This window comes from Elephas maximus, chromosome 4 (genome assembly GCF_024166365.1).
Source record: "Elephas maximus indicus isolate mEleMax1 chromosome 4, mEleMax1 primary haplotype, whole genome shotgun sequence".
In the NCBI taxonomy this organism is placed as follows: domain Eukaryota; kingdom Metazoa; phylum Chordata; class Mammalia; order Proboscidea; family Elephantidae; genus Elephas; species Elephas maximus.
In genome coordinates this window covers 149,160,556-149,179,632 of record NC_064822.1, presented here as the reverse complement: position 1 = coordinate 149,179,632, position 19,077 = coordinate 149,160,556, and the positions used below count along the sequence as shown (strand labels likewise).

Sequence of the window (19,077 nt, the reverse complement as noted above, 5' to 3'; positions counted from 1 at the left end):
AGTTGCAATCACTGTGTCAATCCATCTCCTTGAGGGTCTTCCTCTTTTTCAATGACCTCTACTTTGCCAAGCATGATGTCCTTCTCTAGGGACTGATTCCTCCAGATCACATGTCCAAAATATGTGATAGATAGTCTCACCATTCTTGCTTCTAAATAGTATTCTGGTTTTATGTTTTCCAAGACAGATTTGTTCCTTTTTGGGCAGTCCATGGTTATATTTTACGTGGTGTGGAAGAAAAGCCAGCCACTAGTTGAAAGAGCTGTTGGGAACCAATGGCCAAGATTTCAGATGGAATGGATGGAAGATCTTAGTTGGAGGGCTGGAAAAGGGCAGACGTTAGTTTAGAATAAAGTTTGGTTTATGAGGTATGACCTGGGAGGTTTGAAATTCTGTTGGCTAAAGAAATAAAGTCATATGATGGAATCTTTTCTTGTGGTACAGAAGGTAATAATAATGATAACAATTTTTAAATTTAGTGTGCTATTAATATGTTCCTGGCACCATTCTAAGCATTTTGCTTGTATCAGCCCATTCTATCCCTCCCAAATACCATCACAGTCTTCCTCTTACAGCTGAGGAAACCAAGAGGTTAAATAATTTGTCTAAGATTGACAGTGAGTAGTGAAGCTGAGTCTTGGCATTCTGTGTCCACACTCTTAAGTGCTTAATTTCTTTAGCATTTTTTAATGTTGATGTTGGTTAGTTGGTGAAAAATAATTGGGTGATAGTTATTAGAAAGGATGTTTTTACCAGAAAAACTCAAATACCTATGGGCTGCTCTTAAAACTGTGACTAGTGTTAAGCCTAGAGGAAAGTGGTCTCATCGAGAAAATATGGAGTCCCCAAACTCCCCCCAAAACCAAACCCATTGCCATCAAGTTGATTCTGACTCATAGTGACCCTATAGAACAGAGTAGAACTGCCCCATAGGGTTTCCAAGGAGCTGCTGGTGGATTTGAACTGCCAACCTTTTGGTTAGCAGCCAAGCTCTTAACCACTGCACCATGAGGGCTCCAAGCATAGAGTCTCAAAGCCCCCTTATTTCCAGGACTCAAGCTTTGTGTTGTTCCTTCATAGATAACTATGGGCTAGGTCATTGTCCTATGATGAGAGGTTTTCCTAGACCCTTGTAAGACTGAGAGCCTAGGAAACCATTATTAATGGTGAAATATAAAGGCTGTGAGGGATTGGGACCATAGTATGGTCTTAACAGAAATTTAGGAGGAATTATTTCCAGTATTGCTTTTATCTCAAACATGACCTCCCACCAGGGAAAAAAAGTTACATGAATATTTCAGTGAAGCTGAAAATAAAGCTATCATTTCCTGGATCAGAGTTTGAAAAAGAAAAAGGAAAAAGTCAATGAAAGGTAACCCTTCTAATAGAAGTAAGTCTATGGAGAAGCATGTGGTTCTGTTGGCTGTTCTCCATTTAACTAGCTATTAAGTTTATTTAACAGAAAACAAATTTAGTTGAAGATCATTCAATTAAAAGAAGAATAATTAACAATAGTTCCTATTACCACCCCCATATCTGAGATGGAGCCCTGGTGGTGCAGTGATTAAGAGCTTGGCTGCTAAACAAAAGATCAGCAGTTCAAATCCATTAGCTGCTCCTTCGAAATTATGGCACAGCTCTACTCTGTCCTATAGACTCACTATGAATTGGAATCAACTCTACAGCAATGGGTCACAATTAGTGAGTTTTGGAAGGGTGAATGTATTTGCCTCAATTTAGTAAGACATTCAATCAAATAATTAGAAATGGTATTACTTTGCTTTTGGTTAATGACATGTAGGCTAGATTTTGTTGTACGACTTGGTTATAATCTCTTAGCATTTGGTAAAAATGTCAAATATTTTAACTGTTTAAGACCCTCATAATGTGTTTTATAAAATTCAAAACATATTATATGTGAGTTAATTAACATAAACTCCAATTATACACAACGTATCATGCGCAAGATCTAGATTTATTTGAAAACATTTAGTCCAATTCATATTAATACAGAAAAATCACATCCAGTAAACCACAACTGTAGAAGAGATGAAGTACCTGTGTTCTGTCACATTTTCACACAAATATAATTTGATATTCAGTTGAAGGATCATAAATCACAATCACAAGTAAATAAAACATTTACTCCTCTCAGTAGTAGTAAGAGCCTCTTTTGAGTATGTAAGGTCTTCTAGGTTTATTCTCATAAAGCTGCCGTTTCAGAATGTAAGGGATTTTTCTCTTTATAACTTCTTCCTTCTCATTTTTGTTGTCTCCAGTATCAAGAAACTCATCCGAAATTAACTGCAAGACAGATAGAATACAAGTGAATCTTACGTGCACAAAGTCTTAAGTTTCAGAGCATTTTTCTACATTTTATTTCATTGGATGTACTGATAACAAAACATATTTGGATCAAATATATGAGGTTCAAAGATATCAAGTGTTTGTAGAAGAATACATGGCTAGGAAGTGGTTGAGATAGGATGAGAACATTATCTTTCCATTCAGTGGCTTCCTAGTTCCTCAAGCTAGCCCTCTCCCCATTTTTTAAAAAAATTTCTGTACACTCCAAAGATTACACTTCTTCCTCCAAATGAAAGAACACACCAAATAGACCTTGGAGTATTTTGCAGGCTTCAACTTATGATGGAGAACCCAAAATGGCATGGAAATATATGGTAAATTACAACACTCTAGAATTTTGAATCTAGCAAACCAAATTTGGCTGCAAACACAAACATGTCAATTACTGATGTGAATTAAAGCCCATCACAAGGATTCAATTCTCAATCACAGAGAGAGAAATGCCTGATCTCCCTAACTTACTCAATTGTTATAGAAATCAAGCACATGCAAAATCTTGGTTTAAATAATAAAGATCTCTTTAGATGGTAGCACTTAATAAATTCCTGTAATAATTAAAAACAAGTTCGGATCAAATAACTCAAGGAGTTGATCTCCATGTAGAATCATGCCAATATCTTATCGAATATGCCCCATTGTAAAATTAATTATGAACACTGTTTTCTGATAACACTCTTGTGATTCAAAATTTTCAGCTAGTATAAAATATTTAAGAACTCTTTCCAGAGTTTTACATGTAATTTACATGAAAATTTTTTTTTAAATTCTCAAAATAAGAATTTTATTCACATTTGTGGTTTCTTTTAAAGTTTTGGGATTACTATAATATTAACAAGAGACTGAATAAGTTTGAAATTATAATGCACATGCATTAAATCATATCACCAAGTATTTTATTTCAACCCACAACTGTTCACTTACAGAGAAGGAAAAGAGCTAGTGTCAGAAAAATCTAGTTTCTTAATCTTTAGCTTCTCTAGCATAGTCTGAAATTACATGTACTGCGCTTTGAATCGGAAACCCTGGTGGCATAGTGGGTAAGAGTTGGGCTGCTAACCAAAAGGTCAACAGTTCGAGTTCCCCAGACTCTCCTTGGAAACCATACGGGGCAGTTCTACTCTGTCTTATAGGGTCGCTGTGAGTCAGAATTGACTCGACAGCAAGGGGTTTTTTGGTTTAAGCTTTGAATAATATTATTATTTCATTTTTAAATCTCTCAATAACATCTAAGTTATCAAAAGTTCCAGTCTTACATACACTTGCTTTGTTCGTATAATGGTTTGTTAAAGTTTTTTTAGGTGTTCATTTGTTTGTTCGTTTCTGGGTAAATAACACACTCTTGGCACTCTCCTGTGTGTCAAAATTTCTATTTTTAAAGTTTTACTGACCTAAACAATATTTTGAAGACTAAACCATTTAGCCGTGATTGAAATTAAAGGATAAATAGTTCAGCGAGTAAAATTAAAATTGGCCTTTTTGGTTTTTCATTTTGAAAACATCTTTTTGTTTACAAGTTGAAATGAATGCTAAATGTTCTTTGCATCTCTTCTTTTCACAAGGTTATCGCCATACTAGTCAGTTACAGAGCCTGCTGTATTTGCAGGGAAGGCACATTTAAATGGTGTGTCCAAAGAGGAAAACAATTTAAAGCATCTGCTTCAGAACACCTAAATGGCAACTGCAATTAAGATAAGGGTAAATATAACTTTGGTGGCTGTGGATATGCATCAGGGTAGAGGTAGAACGTTCTGAATACTTTCAGTACTCTGTCTATTCATAGATTAGATGGTAGACATTTAGATTGTGTGAGTCCAGGGCAAAGCTTCTGGGCCTAAAGGGCTGGCTTTGGACAATAAGAGCAAGTCACATTTCATCATTCCAGTATTTAAAAAAAAAATTTCAAACAAATAAACATCTTCACACCAAAGGTGGTGAATCACTAGTATAGTATTTAATACACTGAGTTATCCAGTCTTTCACTGTAGTTTGCATAATGGATTTGACTGCAGTAGATCTAATTTAGTGGCTAAGATGCCTGAAATAATTGACACTCAATTGAAATAGGAACAAATATATATATATATATATCTGACTTTATCATTTAGGTTTTATTTGTCTCGTATTTTCAAACCCAACAGACCCATTCCTGTTTATGTCTGTTTATAGATGAACATATACGACTTAATATTTCTAAGAAAACATTTTGAATTCCTGAAATTTCTCAGACTTGCCACCACCACCATGAACAACAAAAAACTGACTAGGCATGCTAACCATTTAAGCATAATAAAAGCATATGGATCAAATCTGCCTTAAAATATATCCCTCTTTTAAGATTGAAGAAAAATATTTTGCTAAACTTCAAATATTTAAAGGACACTTTGAAGACTTGAAGGAATGTTAACCTCAAAAAAACATGGTTAATTTTTCTCCAGCATTCAAGTCTTCCTGTTATGATCATTATCAGGATAAAAAAAGAAAAAGAAATCAGTACAAATAAGAGCTAAACCAGTACAGCCAAATTATATTCATATTTTGTTTTTATTTTACCTCCCAGCGTTGAAAAGCCCTGCTGTGACAGATTTTTTGGAGCTGGTATATTGTCAACATTGCTTCCAAGCTAAAGCCATCTAAAGCTGTGGGAAATTTCCTTCCTGTAATAAGCTCGTCCTCAGGAACCTCTCCTGCTTCCTCAGCTTGGCTGTTCAGGTTTTTGACAAGACTGCAAACATTTAGCAGGGTCATCTTCCAAGAGGGAACACTTGCTTTAGTGATCTAAAATATAGGAAAAACATAGATACCACTAAAATATGTATGCTCTAAATAAGAAATTTCTGTTGCATTAAGTCCTTACATTTCAAGGTTTATTTGTTACTTTAACTTAGCTTAACAAATACAGTGTTATTAATTTAGTAATTTCATGTCACAAAGTCAAATAGTGTCAATATGTCATTTTCTTTATTTAATAGAGTGCAACCAAGCTACACACACACACACAGAAATATAAATGTAAATGTTTATGCACATATCACTGATAAAATATTAAAAATGTAAAAAATGCCATTCTCCTTTTATAATATTTCAGCTTATTGTTGGATTAAGCAGAGACTAATAGATTTGAACAATTACAGCAGTGTGAGGTCACTACTACAGTCCACACATGAATAGCTTGTCATGGGCAGCGTCACACCTGACTGCTTTATTTATTTGAAAATCATGACCTTTTGTGGCATTACTATCCTTTTCTAATAAGATCTTATCTGAAGCCATAATTACCACAATGAACAACTTTCATACTTGCCAACAATAATTACTGAGAAAACATAAAGAGATAGGAGAACTTACATGTCAAATGCTTAAGAAATACTAGCAATTTAAAGAGTATAAAGAAAAGTATAAACCTTTCTTGAAGGACATCCAAAAATATATAAATAAATAAAATAAAAGGGTATGAATAAACAGAGAGGTAATAGGAAGATGTAATAATAATAGTATCGGGTGTCAATTCTCTTTGAATTATACTTTAAATGCAATATAATTGCAAATCAATGTCCTAATTTGGGGAATATGGGGAGCCTGGAAGTTGAAGCAGGAGATTTGGCAAAATGATTATAAAGTGAATCTGGATGAATGTGTGAGGATAACCAAGATGATTTTTGGTGAAAATTAAAAAAGTAATGACGGGTGACTATCAGCTATTAAGATGCATTCTAAAGCTGTAGTAATCAAAAGAGTAAATTAAGAGAACAAGAGTAAATACATAACCCAACAAAAAATCCCACTGCCACTGAGTTCATTCTGACTCGTAGCCACCCTGTAGGACAGAGAAGAATTACCCCAGAGGGTTTCCAAGGCTGTGACTCTTTACGGTAGTAGATTCCCACATCTTTCTCCCGAGTGTAGCCCAACAAAAGCGAAAATAACGATCAAAATTGATCTAATTGCATATGGGAGTATAACATATGACAAAGTTTATGTTTCAAATCCATTAGGAGAGTTCACTATGGGGAAATCTGGACATAAATCTAGTTATAATCCTTCCTAATATATTACAAACAAACAGTATCTAGATCAGTTAAATATGAATATAAATATAATCATGCATAAATACATATAGAAATTTATTTAATAAATCTGGATGTTGGAAAAAATATTAAGTAAATGTCTAAGCCAAATTTTTTAAAGAAAAAAATCATTTTAAAGACATAGATGTTTAACATATCACCATGGAAACATAACAAATTGAACTAAAATCAAAAGCAAGCTGTATAGCAAAACCTGCCACTAAATGTTAATATCCTTAACACAGAGTGAGTTTTTCAATAAGTAAGTGGTGAGTACCATACCCCCAATTAAAAAATAAATAAAAATAAAATTTTAAACCTTGGATAAGCGGCATGAGCAAGCAAGTCACAGAATCACTTGCCAAACAACTATGCAAAAGAAATATGTGAAATGATGTTCAACTTTGCTACTATCATATTGGAAGATTTTAAAAAGAATAAGAATACTCAGTGGTAACCAGGACATAGGGAAACAAGGGCTCCTCTCCTAAATATTCGTAGATTGGTATAATCTCCCTAAAGGGTGTTGGTTTTGAAAAAATGTATTAAAATTAAAGTTATTAAAGTAAATTAGTGGCGCAGTGGCTGAGAATTACGGCGAAAAGCTCAGCAGTTCAATTTTACCAGTTGCTTTTGGAAACCCTATGGGGCAGTTCCACTCTTTCCCATCGGGTCTCTATGAGTTGGAATTGACTCAATGGCAACAGGTTTGGTTTGGTTTTTTAAGATGTGGATGCCCTTTTTTTGTTTAAGATTTTATCCTAAGAACATGCCAATCTGTGAGTTCAAGTGTGGTTGCTCCAATGTTTTCAATAAAATTGAAATATGAGTTCAATATAAATTCTAAACCTAAAAAAAAAAAAAAATTGGTTCAATAGTGTGAATTCATTTACACCTGGAGATGGAAATATATTTATGACGTTTTGAAAATCAAAACCATTCTCAAAGCTGTATTTAGATTAAAAAACTTTCTCATCCTTGTATGTGCATGTGTGTGAGCATGTCTCTATGTGTGTGTGTTTGTGTGTGTGTGTGTGTGTGTACAGAGCTAGAGAAAAAGTGTCAATGAAAGCTGAAAAGATAAGCACCAAATGTTAATAATGGTTATCATATGGAATGTAGGATTATGTGTAATTTTTTTTTTTTCTTTTTAAAATGTTCTGGATTTTCTGCCAAAAAAAAGAAAAACAAGACCATGGTATACTATTTTTGCTTTGGAAAAAAATGACTGGTCAGACCTTTTACTTTCCTGTTTTATTGAATATTTCTGATCCATTTATATTATTCTCATGAGGATTTGTTTTCAGGTGATTTATGGACATAGTTGGTATTGATGGTTGATTTATATCTTTATCAGTGCACAGCATCTTAAATATGAGTAAATAAGTAGATTTACTTATTTTTATTTCAGTTTAAGCTATTCACTAAATTTAGAATAAAGCTTAAAAATGAGAATGAAGAGACAATATGAATTATGTTCAATAGGAAGCATATTTAACTTATATTTTAATTAGATATATGTTAAATAATATAATGAATGAAGCTATACTACAAGTGTTTAAAATACACATGAGCAGCTAATAACTTGAAAATGGTGCTTTCCTGGAATTTATTAACTTTCTTATTCCCATCATGATTGTTGTGAGTTGCCATCAAGTCGATTTCAACTTACAGAAACCCTATATGTGCAGTGTAGAAGTGCTACACAGGCTTTTCAAGGCTGTGGCTTTTCAGAAGCAGAGCACCAGCCCTGTCTCCCAAGGCACCTGTGGGTATATTTGAACTGCCAACCTTTTGGCTAGTAGTCAAGTGCTTAACTGTTTGGGCCACCCAGGGACTCCTATAATGTAATTGTTGCTGTGTGTCTTCGAGTAGATTTTGACTCATAGCAACCCTATAGGGCAGAGTAGAACTTCCCCATAGGGTTTCCTAGCCTGTAATCTTTAAAGGGAAACCCTGGTGGTGTAGTGTTTAAGTGCCCTGGCTGCTAACCAAAAGGTTGGTAGTTCAAATCTACCAGGCAATCGTTACAAACTCTATGAGGCAGTTCTACTCTGTTCTGTAGACTCTCTATGAGTTGGAATTGACACCATGGCAACGAGTTCTTTTTTCTTTTGTTTTTAATCTTTACAGGAGCAGATTTTTTGTCCCTAGGAGAGGCTGGTGGCTTGGAACTGCCCACTTTTTGTTTAGCAGCTGAGCACTTACTCACTGTATTACCAGGACTCAAAGGCTAATTATAATTAGTCTTTCATTATTTCTCTCCTGTTCCTTGGCCACATATAGTTTTATTCGAAGTGGACAGTGTTTTAAACATTTTGTTGTTTCAGAATGGAAGTGGGATCAATGGCATCAAATTTAACAGTAAGGGAAACCATGGGACACATTTCTACAGTCTTTGGTTCTTTTTAATAAACTTATTTGCCAGGAAAATGTGTCCTAGGAGTGTTAAATAGTATAGTAAAAGAAATCACTACAACAGTGATGAAAATAGCTAATGGGACTGCCTTTATCTGTGGCTGACACTCTGTGAACTGTTTCACGTGCATCATGTTACTTAAATTTTAGCTAAAATAAAACGAAGAACAAAAACAGTTCTTTGCATTTTACAGATGTAGAAACTGTGGTTAAAGGTTGAGTAATTTCTCAGGAGCACAGAAGTAATAAATTGCAAAGCTCAGATTAAATTCATGTGGTGGACTTCAGAGACCTCCCTTTTCACGCCCCATGCTGTTGTGCCTGTCCTCTGTACTTTGCTCTTTGATAGCTCTCTCCTGAATGCATTACCTTCATTGCAACCATGTCCAGTTCACTCTGGACTCTGGCTTTAAAAAAAAAATGATGTACATATAGGACCTGAAGTCTTTGATGTATAAAAATCTTAAGCCAGAAAGTATCATGATCTATCCTACCTTAAAAATACACTATACTTCACTCTTGATAAATGTCCTGATAAAACAAAATAGAGAAGGGAAATTGTAAGGACAAGTATGGAACCAGTGGATCCTGGGGCACGAAGAAATCAATTCTTATCAATGAAAGAACAACAAGAAGGGAAATGAATAACAAAGGCCAAGATTCCAGGATCAGGGAAATTCTACATTTCTGAAAATGCTAAAAGCAAAATAAAACATAAAATACAAAATTAAGCAAAACTATTCACAGGATTAAAATATACAGCATTCCTAAAAGGAAGAGAATGACCATCATTCAGCTTTCTTTCAGTTGAATGAAAAATGTAAAAAGCCTTGGGGAAGGTTATTTCTAGGGCTGATATACCTTCAGTCCTCACCAAGGCTGCCCACAGCCAACTACCATTCCAGTTGGTTAATGCCCACATCTATTTTCCCCCAGTACCCTATCAATGCAAACCCAGAGCAAATAGTTTCCCTATGATAAACAACGCCAACGGCTGCGCTGGAGTTTTTTCACTAGGCATGTGGTTACAGGCGTTCTGGAAGTAGGCATGCCCATTCTTTGCATTCTGTCATCTCAAAGACAAGGATGAGGGGGAAGCTGAAGAATACTTAAACATAGAAGAGAATGAGGCAAACATGATAGGTTCAAAATTCTAGTTGATTTAACTTCACCCAGTAAAGATCTATTTCACAGAATCAAGGACTTCTTAGACTTTAGAGATTATTCTAGTTTAACTTTCAACCAGTTTGAAATTTTTTTCTAATACATCCCTTGAATATGATCATCCAGCCAGTGGTTGGTTTTCTGCTCTGGGAAACAGTTTTAGAGGCAACATGATCCACTGAATAGTGGTAGCAACAACTTGTGCCCCGCTGACTAATGGGATCCAGTAATTTTACTACTGGAAAGCTCTTTAGAGATCATCTAATTCAGTGTTTACACTATTTCTACACTCACTAAGTTTAAAAAAGAAGTTTCACAGTGAAGTAAATTGGGGAAAACATTAAGCATAATTAAAAAGACTTCTTCAATTTAGGAATCCTCTAAGTTTTTTTATATGCAAATATTTATTGTGTCTCTTCAGTGGTTTGGAATATAGTATCACGATGTTCCCCAAACCAATCTGACTACAGAAAGCTTAATCCATAGTATCAGGCCTAGTGTTGCCTGATTATTTATTAGATGAAGAAAGTAAGCCAATCATTTTTCCTTTCTCACGTATCAGTTAAAATAGTCACTAAATCACTCAATCATAGTGTCTAATGTCAAATTAGCCCCTGTCATAATTAGGAAGCACAACAGAGAGACCGCTCTTGATCAAAGGTAAGTAAACATGTATCCGAAAATATTTTGAATAAAGTTTAAACTATTCTACTTAAATATTTTTGCTTACTAAGTTATTTTATTAAAATACTTACAATAGACCTAAGCTCATAGGTAGGAAATTTAGAATATTGTTTTCTCTTGTTCTCAAAATGAGGAAAACAAGAATTATTGTGGTTTCTGATTATTGCTACTTGATTTTTAATACAGAATAAGATCCTGGTCAAACTTCTGCTTCTGTGGAGCCCTTAATAAAAAGGACCTAAAAACGTGACCAACAGACAGTGAATTCAAAGACTTCATCAAATTAAAAATAATTAAAATCATTTGTGGTAGATACCTGGCAAATTCATATTCAATACAAAATGTGGGGGTTAGCTCAAACATAACAATGATTGTGAGGAAGCAGAGGACCACACAACGTTTCATTCTGTTGTACGTGGGGCCTCTGTGAGTCGAAACCGACTCAATGGCACCTAACAACAACAATATTGAGTCACAGATTCCCATTGTTATTTCATAAACATTTATTGAACTTCTACTATTTGTAAGGCATCAAGTTTGATCATAAAAATTATAATATCCCAGCAACTTTTTGAGAATCTTAAGAAAGCTTGTTGAAAGAGGGTCTCTTCCTTAATAAAACTATACTAAACCACTAGCATTGGTAATAAAGAGATTAGCATTGTGAGAAAAAATTTTCTTCCCCATCTACCAATTCTTTTGAGCCTTTGAAATGTTTTTTGGCCTTTTGTTGCCTAAGTGTATTTCCACACTAGTACTTCAATGCCTAAAATTGAAATTATTGAAATATTTTACTTAGAAAATGGAAATAAGGAAATGGCACCTGAGGCTCTTAATAATGAACTTGTACTCATGTCAACATCTAATACTATTATTATTGAATTTTTAAATGTAGCTATTTGGTTAAAATGGTAATAAGCCTAGCTTTTACACTTTCATAGGACTATAAACTCACACACCACAATAACTAGATCAGGAGAAATAAAAGGTAAAGCAATTTTGTAAAAAATAAAGAATGAGCTTTTTTTTTTTCTCCCATCCCCGCAGCAAAATTAGAATAATTACACTTTTGGGTCCCCGCTCATCATAGATTATGGTTTAATTATTTCAATTAAAAGGAGGCTTTGAGATTTAAATATTTTTCCATAAGGCATTTTATAGATATATCCTATGTCTGAATGAAAAATTTTATCTTTATATTTTTGCTATGAATTTGTCTTAAGAGAAACATTAACCCACTCCATGTACTGAATCACTTTTCCTTTGCTGGATCTTGCCCAGGAAAGTAATCACAACTCTATTTCCATATATTCATTGTGAAGATTATTTAAGGCCTTTATGTGTCAATATACACTTGGAATTATAGATATGAAATCTACACCAAGACACCAAGGCATTCTAACCTACTCTGTTTTCTAACACAGACTAATTGCTTCTCAGCTTTATTTCTATTTATAAGTTGAAGTGATTGTAGTGGTAAACAAAAGATCTATTATTATAAGGTTAAATGTATTTGGTCATCAAGTGTTAATGACTAAATTAAGTTTGATTACTCCTTACAGGGCCGCTATGAGTCAGAATTGACTCAACACTAACTTGTTTTTAAAGGATATGTATATGAAACCATCCTAATTTTGTATTTGGTTTTAATCTGATCAATTTTTGTAAGTCTGGATCATGAAAAATATATATATGCTTATATTTTTCCAAAACGTCTTTTAAGGACCATAGTAGAAAACACATCTTTTTATCTTTAAGATAATAATGGACACACTCTCAAACACACATCAAAAAGCATTTTTTTCTTCACATTCATTATCAAACATAATTCTACATATATGCTAGGGGATTACTGTACCTAAAGCATATTCGTTGAATTAAAGAAGAGAAATCTGAGAAGGCAGAAACTCAGTTGGATATTGCTTCAGAAATCAGAAAAGTTTCTTTACTTCTTACCATAACATCTGTTGGGTCTTCAGCCTTATGTCCTCACTGGATACTGCCTTACTTGCAAATTCTTTTTCTTTGAGAAACATCTTTTGATTGGGAGCCTGTGCCCTGGCTCAACCTTTAAATGCACACTGACTCATGGTGGATAAATCAGCATTGTCTGGTAGCTTAGTAATCAGGCATATTCTAAGTGAATTTTATTTCTAGGTACAAGCTGCAACCTAGAAAACCTGCTTTCAAAACCCAAAGACAAGAGCAACAGAAGGCAGGATAGAGTTTCAGTTCGTTCAACAAAAACGATCAGCGAGTATAGATAGCACTTCTGTTGTAGGCATGTAATAAAAATTAAAGTTTAATAAACTTTAATCACATTAAAGAACTGTAAATGTCTAGGAAATCATGAACTTCAACCCACACTTAAATATAAGGAAACAAAGGCAAGTAATGTTAACTAGCCCATATGCTTAACATCAAATAGTTTGTAAGTCACAGTAGCAGGATTAGATCTCAAGGCTCCTGTTTACCAATCTATTATTCTTTCCTTTCTACATTTCCTTCCTGAACTTCCATTTTTAATTTAAGAACTCCATTTTCTTTTCTCCATTATAATAAAAATAAGAAAGCAAAAAGGTCAGGGAGCTTTATTTGTGTATTAAACGTGAGGCCAATATACCTTTCATCATACATAATGTAATAAGGATAGAAACAAGTTTCCTTTAAATACATATACATGTCCACATAAATAATATGTGACTTTTTAATTAAAGTAGTAATATGCTGAGTGATAGTTGCTTTAGTTTCTTTCTCTGTCACATCAACACCCTTAACTCCTTTGAACTCAAGGAAAAGTTTCCAGAAAGAGGAAATGCCCCCCAATGAACTTTTCAGTCTTGACTAGAAGTTATTACTATAGGCAAAGGGTACCATGTTTGTAATGAAAGTTCATATATTTTTCAACCCTTGGTTAAAGAAAAGAAAAACTTACCTTTGATGTATGCATATTGGTCAATAAATCTGCTTCTAACGCTTTCATTTCCTCTTCTGAATCTGAGGAAAATCAAAACCACATGTTTACCATATAATCACATATCATATTATAACCTCTGGATTTTAGATAAATCTAAAAAAAAAAAAAATAGTGGCTTAATTTCTTTCCTATGTATTTTTCCTCCTTAGGTAGTTTCAGAAAAACACAGTAATAGTTTTATTTTAGGTTAACAGGCAGCTAGAATATTAGAAGTCCTTTAAGAAAATAAGCACATGGTTATTTTCCAAGAGAGCTATTGACAATTTGAAGTTTGGTCTCTGAATTTCAGTTAAAAACAAAACAAACAAAAAACTGATTATATTTTATAATAGACATTTCATCAAATATGCTACCCGTAGTTTATTTTTACCATAATAGCTTACATATAGAGAAATGTAGATATTGATATTTCTAAAAAAAAAAAAAGAAAGAAAACAGTAAAGTGTTGCATACAAGAGGCCTTTTTACAAAGAGGAAAAAACAAGGAATTACTTACTGATAATTCGAGAATAAGAATGATACCAGGAATTAGTTAACGTGAGATGCTGTTTTACAAAACTCACTTTGAAAGAATTGCTTTTTCATTTTAAACAAGAATTTGGAATTATGTACACTTAACAGCAATTTCATCACAGGCAAGTAAGGAAATTTTTCCAAGCAGAGCTGGAGCTGCCCATCAACACAGGCACAATAGTATTGAAAATGCATTTCTCAATTTTTTAGAATTTCCTCTCGTGAATATTTTACAAAGAAGAAAAGTTTAGAAAATAAGTTATTGCAAATAAAGGTACAGAACACCGTAACAGCTTAATTCGTACTCACCGATCTATACAAACGCAGAAGAAAAATGACTCTGTTTTCCTTAACTGTGTATTCTTTTTAAAAAGAAGTGTTATACTTGGAGAAATCATTTGTTAAACTGTCTCTAAGAACAAAATTATGCCAGCAAAATTTCCTCCCTATTTGTTAGGGGCCTAATCTGTTTTTCAAAAGACATGAGAAATCTGTAAGTCATTTAGCAGCAGTGTATACCAAAATTCCAGTGTATTTTGACTTTTCGTAGTAATCAGTTTCAAGAGTTACTACAGAAAGTGTTTAGGCAATCACTAGGTTTTTCTCATGCACTCTAAGTATACAAGCCTTTAATTTCATATAACTAGTTGATAAAATAATTAACTAGAACTTTAAAGTCCTTTTCTAATGATTAAAATAAATTGAAAATTTTAGCATAAATTACATAATCTCTGCTAGATTTCATAATTTAAGCAAAAACTTGATTTAAACTTTTCAATATGTCACATTTTAAAGGTAGAAAAATAAAACAGGCTAAATGATTTTTGCTGCATTTATTTCCCAAAGGATTTTTTTTTTTTCATTTTGAAGTATGTAATCATTGGATTATTTTGCAAGCATTAATTGGAGCACATTTCCATCACTATATTCCATGTTACTCCTTTGGATTTAAATCTTATTATCCGGATGAGTTAATGACGCTTAGCAATACAGAATTTCTCCTTAATTATCACATGTAAAGCACTCCAAAGCCAAATCATTTCTGCTAATGTAAGAATATCAATTTTCCCCTTATGTTTTTTAGCAACTTAAATGACATGCAAAAAAAAAAAAAGCAATTGAATTAATAGCACATCTATTTATCATACAGACTATATAAAAATGTATTTTCTGAGAAGACTGGGGATTTTTTTTACTTTTCTAGAAATGATTTTCTATAAAATAATGCTTTTTTCATTAGACATAATTTTGACTTTGTCTGAAACCTTAACACACAAAGTTGAAAAATAATTTGGGGACAATTACAAGAGTGAGGGAGGGAGAAGCCACTGCTTCCTAAAAGAATGACTGAAGATGAGAGTAAATAAGTTTGAATAGAATAGGTTTAAATGATGAGTCTGTACTTGGTTTGACAGGCACAGCATCTTTACTGATTAGATAATAAAGATTAGATAATAGACAGCCTAAATTTTGTGTCCACCTCTCCCCCCGAAAGTGGTTACATTCCAAAGTGAGGCATGTAATGTTTCTTTGAAATCCTTTGCATTGCCTTGCATTTTAAAAAGGGAAAAGAAATCTTTCAGTTTCTGTATTCAGAAAGACAGAGAAAGAAAATATTCCGTTTCTATCATTAAAAACAAATCTAGAACAAGGGAGAAGCTCTTTCCCCTGGATACATTAGCATAGGTAATAACACACTGCAGGGAAGAGAAAAGAAATCACTTCAGGGAGTTGTGAAATGCAGCTAGGCTTACCTGAGCACAGACTCCAAGAGCTGAAAGCCAGGAGTAACGTGCACACCAGCTGGATTTTCATTCCTGCCATCATCGTCTTCAGCCTTCTAGCAAACCAAGTCCATAAATGTCAGAGACACGCTGAAGTGGGGCGCTCTCTAGGGCTTCCTCTTGCCTTCAGCTGGCTTTGAAAGTGGCTGAACTATGAGAGATGCTCTGGCCATCCCCTAAATATATAAGCAGGAGGATGATGTCACAAGTGTATGGGGATTATCTCTTCAGGATGTGCCCTCCCTTGCTGCTGCTGCTCCGGATTTCTGACGCACAGAAGGAGTCATTCAGAAGCACTTCCGTATAGAGGAAACTGAAAAAGAACTGTCAGGACCATTCTTTTCCCATTTTCTTCTCATTCCCCCACTCTGGAAAGTTTTCGTTTTGATTCTGTGAAGCCTGTGACTTGTTCTCTCTAATTCTGAAGTCAAGTCTCTAGGATAAATGCATGAAAGTAGTGATTCCATAGGTTTGGAAGTTCTTCAATAGTTAGGGTACTTTTCTGATAACCCAAACTTCTGGGCAAACATTTTGTGGTTTGGAAACTAATATACTCTATACGTTTTAGATAATACAAGGGAAAGGTAAAAGAATAGTGGATGATAGACAGAGAATGGCTTATAATGTAGGGATTAAGAAAAAATATTTAGAGGAAGAAAAGAAAATCAATAAAAAGGAAACAGTAGCTCTAAGGAATAGGATATTATTTCATAACAAATTGAAAGGTTTTTATTCCAAGTAACTAAGTGAATGGCTAATTGTGTATGTTCTTTCGGTTGAATGGCTTAGAAAACAATTTCATGTATATAGAATCCAGCTATAAATCATTTATGTTGTAGCAGGTGGAAATGTATGCTGTGGTATGAATGATTGCTGATTTTTAATCTTTTACTCTTTTTCTGTCTGCATTGTTCTGTTCTTTCTGGATTCATTGTCATTGGTATAGCCAATATTTCATGTAATCTCCCTGTCAAAGGTTTTCACCATGGCACCAATTTTCTTTTCCTACTATAGTCCTTTTCTTACCCTTAAAATGATACTTACTTCTGGAAAGGAGGTGATCCTGAATAACCACCATCCACCAAAGTCACATTTCGAAGACAGTGTCTTCATGTATTTCATGGGTTAGAGTGACACTCATTCCATTTCTGGGTTCTTGGAAGAAAATTGCTCAAATGCCTTGTGGACTGACGCTTTCTTATTGTATTAGGAATAAAAAGAGGATGCTAGTAAACCCCCCCCCAAAAAAAAACCATCGCCCTCGAGTCAATTCCAACTCACAGTGACTCTATAGGACAGAGTAGAACTGTCCCATAGGATTCCCAAGGAGCAGCTGGTGGATTCGAACTGCCGACCTGTTGGTTAGCAGAGAGGTCTTAACCACTGTGCCACCAGGGTTCCAACGATGCTGTTAGGAATGTGAATATTTGAAGGTGAAAGTGCCTGAGGCTTCTTTTTTTAATTTTATAACAAATTAATCATGTAGTTACAATTGAGAAAAATATCTGGATTTATTTCTACAAAACTGATTTACATTATACTGTGTATGTATATGTATATGACATTAACCTCTCCATCTTTATCCTAAATTTAAGGAGGTAATTCCAAACATTTAATAATTATTTCAAATAGAAAATTCATTCATATAATACAGTGTTCAGAAATCTAACAATAGTTAGTATTTGTGTTACTTTCACTTTTTTGTAAATTTGCAGAAAACACAATATTGAACACTGTTCACCTGGAGGAAGTGTCCTATAAAGGGTGATTAATTGGCAAAGAAATGTGACATTTGTACAGGTAAAAAGTTTTGCTTTTCTACCATTAGGGGGCGCAAGGAACGTTTAAAAGGCGTTTTATTTGTGCTTAACTGATCTTTTTGATCATGTTAGAATTCTGGGGATTGAACTTGTTTTCCTCTCACCATCAGGGCATCTTTGTGAAAGAATCCTTTAAAATCACCTCTTAAGGAAGAAATTAACATATTGTTTGCATGATATTTAAATTGATAGTTTTCTCTGCTTTTGTACTGAAAATACCATTGCCATCGAGTCGATTCCGACACATAGTAACCCTGTAGGACAGAGTAGAACTGCCCCATAGGGTTTCCCAAAGAACATATATGTATATTTCTTTTTCCAAATAATATACGTGTATATGTAAAATATATAATATATACGTGTGTGTATATATACGTATATATACACATATATATGGGAACTTTGGTGTCATAATGGTTAAGAGCTCCGGCTGCTAATCAAAAGGTCGTAAGATCGAATCCACCAGTCCCTCCTTGGAAACATGGGACAGCTCTACACTGTCCTATAGGGCCGCTATGAGTCTGAATTGAAGTCGGCAATGGATATGGTGTATATATATACACACACACACACACACACACAAGCACACACACACACACGTAGTGCTCTTGTGATAGCTGTCTAATCAAAAAAAAGCAAGTGTAATTCCCCTTTTCCTCAAGTGGCTATTTCTTCAGTAAAAGAAGCTCAGAAGCATATTGAAAAAATATACCCCTAGGTACCAGTAACTAGAAAATAAAGAGGGGTGGGGAGAGTGTAACAAAAACCCATTTTAAGTGTTAAAAAAAAAAAAATAACATTGCCGGCGAGTGAGTTCCGACTCTTAGCGACCCTATAGGACAGAGTAGAACTGCCCCACAGAGTTTCCAAGGAGCAGCTGGTTGATTTGAACTGCTGACCTTTGGATTAGCATCCGAACTCTTAACCACTGCGCCACTAGGGCTCCATTTTAAGTGTATCAGGTGAATATTAGTTGTTCATGTGAGAACTGTTTTAAATACATGAAAAATCTGAAAGAATTACAGGAAACTGTTTTAACTAATGTCAAATGTTTCAAAATAAAATGGATTATACACTCCCCGCCCACCCCTCCACCCCCACCTTGGAGGGGATGAGGGTAATGTAACTTCTGTCCTTGGTAAAAGAAAAAAATATGATATAAACTTTACCTGACTGCTAATTGATATTGTCTTTAATCTGTTATTCCTTTTCTTTTTAGCACCACGCCTTCATGCTACAGAAAAGTCAATTAAACAATTTGTTTTAAGGGGGGGGGAAGTTGCCTG

The 19,077-nt window shown here is 34.2% G+C and overlaps 1 protein-coding gene across 1 annotated transcript in view; it reads right to left on the bottom strand.

The window, feature by feature from the left end:
- Positions 1 to 1,963: 1,963 nt before the first annotated feature.
- NTS (neurotensin) overlaps positions 1,964 to 19,077 on the bottom strand; it is a 56,071-nt gene continuing 38,957 nt past the window's right edge. Inside the window, exons 2-5 of the mRNA XM_049884003.1 lie at positions 15,942 to 16,147; positions 13,633 to 13,694; positions 4,918 to 5,142; positions 1,964 to 2,304 (exon numbers count right to left, since the gene is read on the bottom strand). Coding sequence (XP_049739960.1) covers positions 2,152 to 2,304; positions 4,918 to 5,142; positions 13,633 to 13,694; positions 15,942 to 16,014 — 513 coding nt within the window. The 5' untranslated portion in view covers positions 16,015 to 16,147 and the 3' untranslated portion in view covers positions 1,964 to 2,151. The remainder of the gene's footprint in view (positions 2,305 to 4,917; positions 5,143 to 13,632; positions 13,695 to 15,941; positions 16,148 to 19,077) is intronic.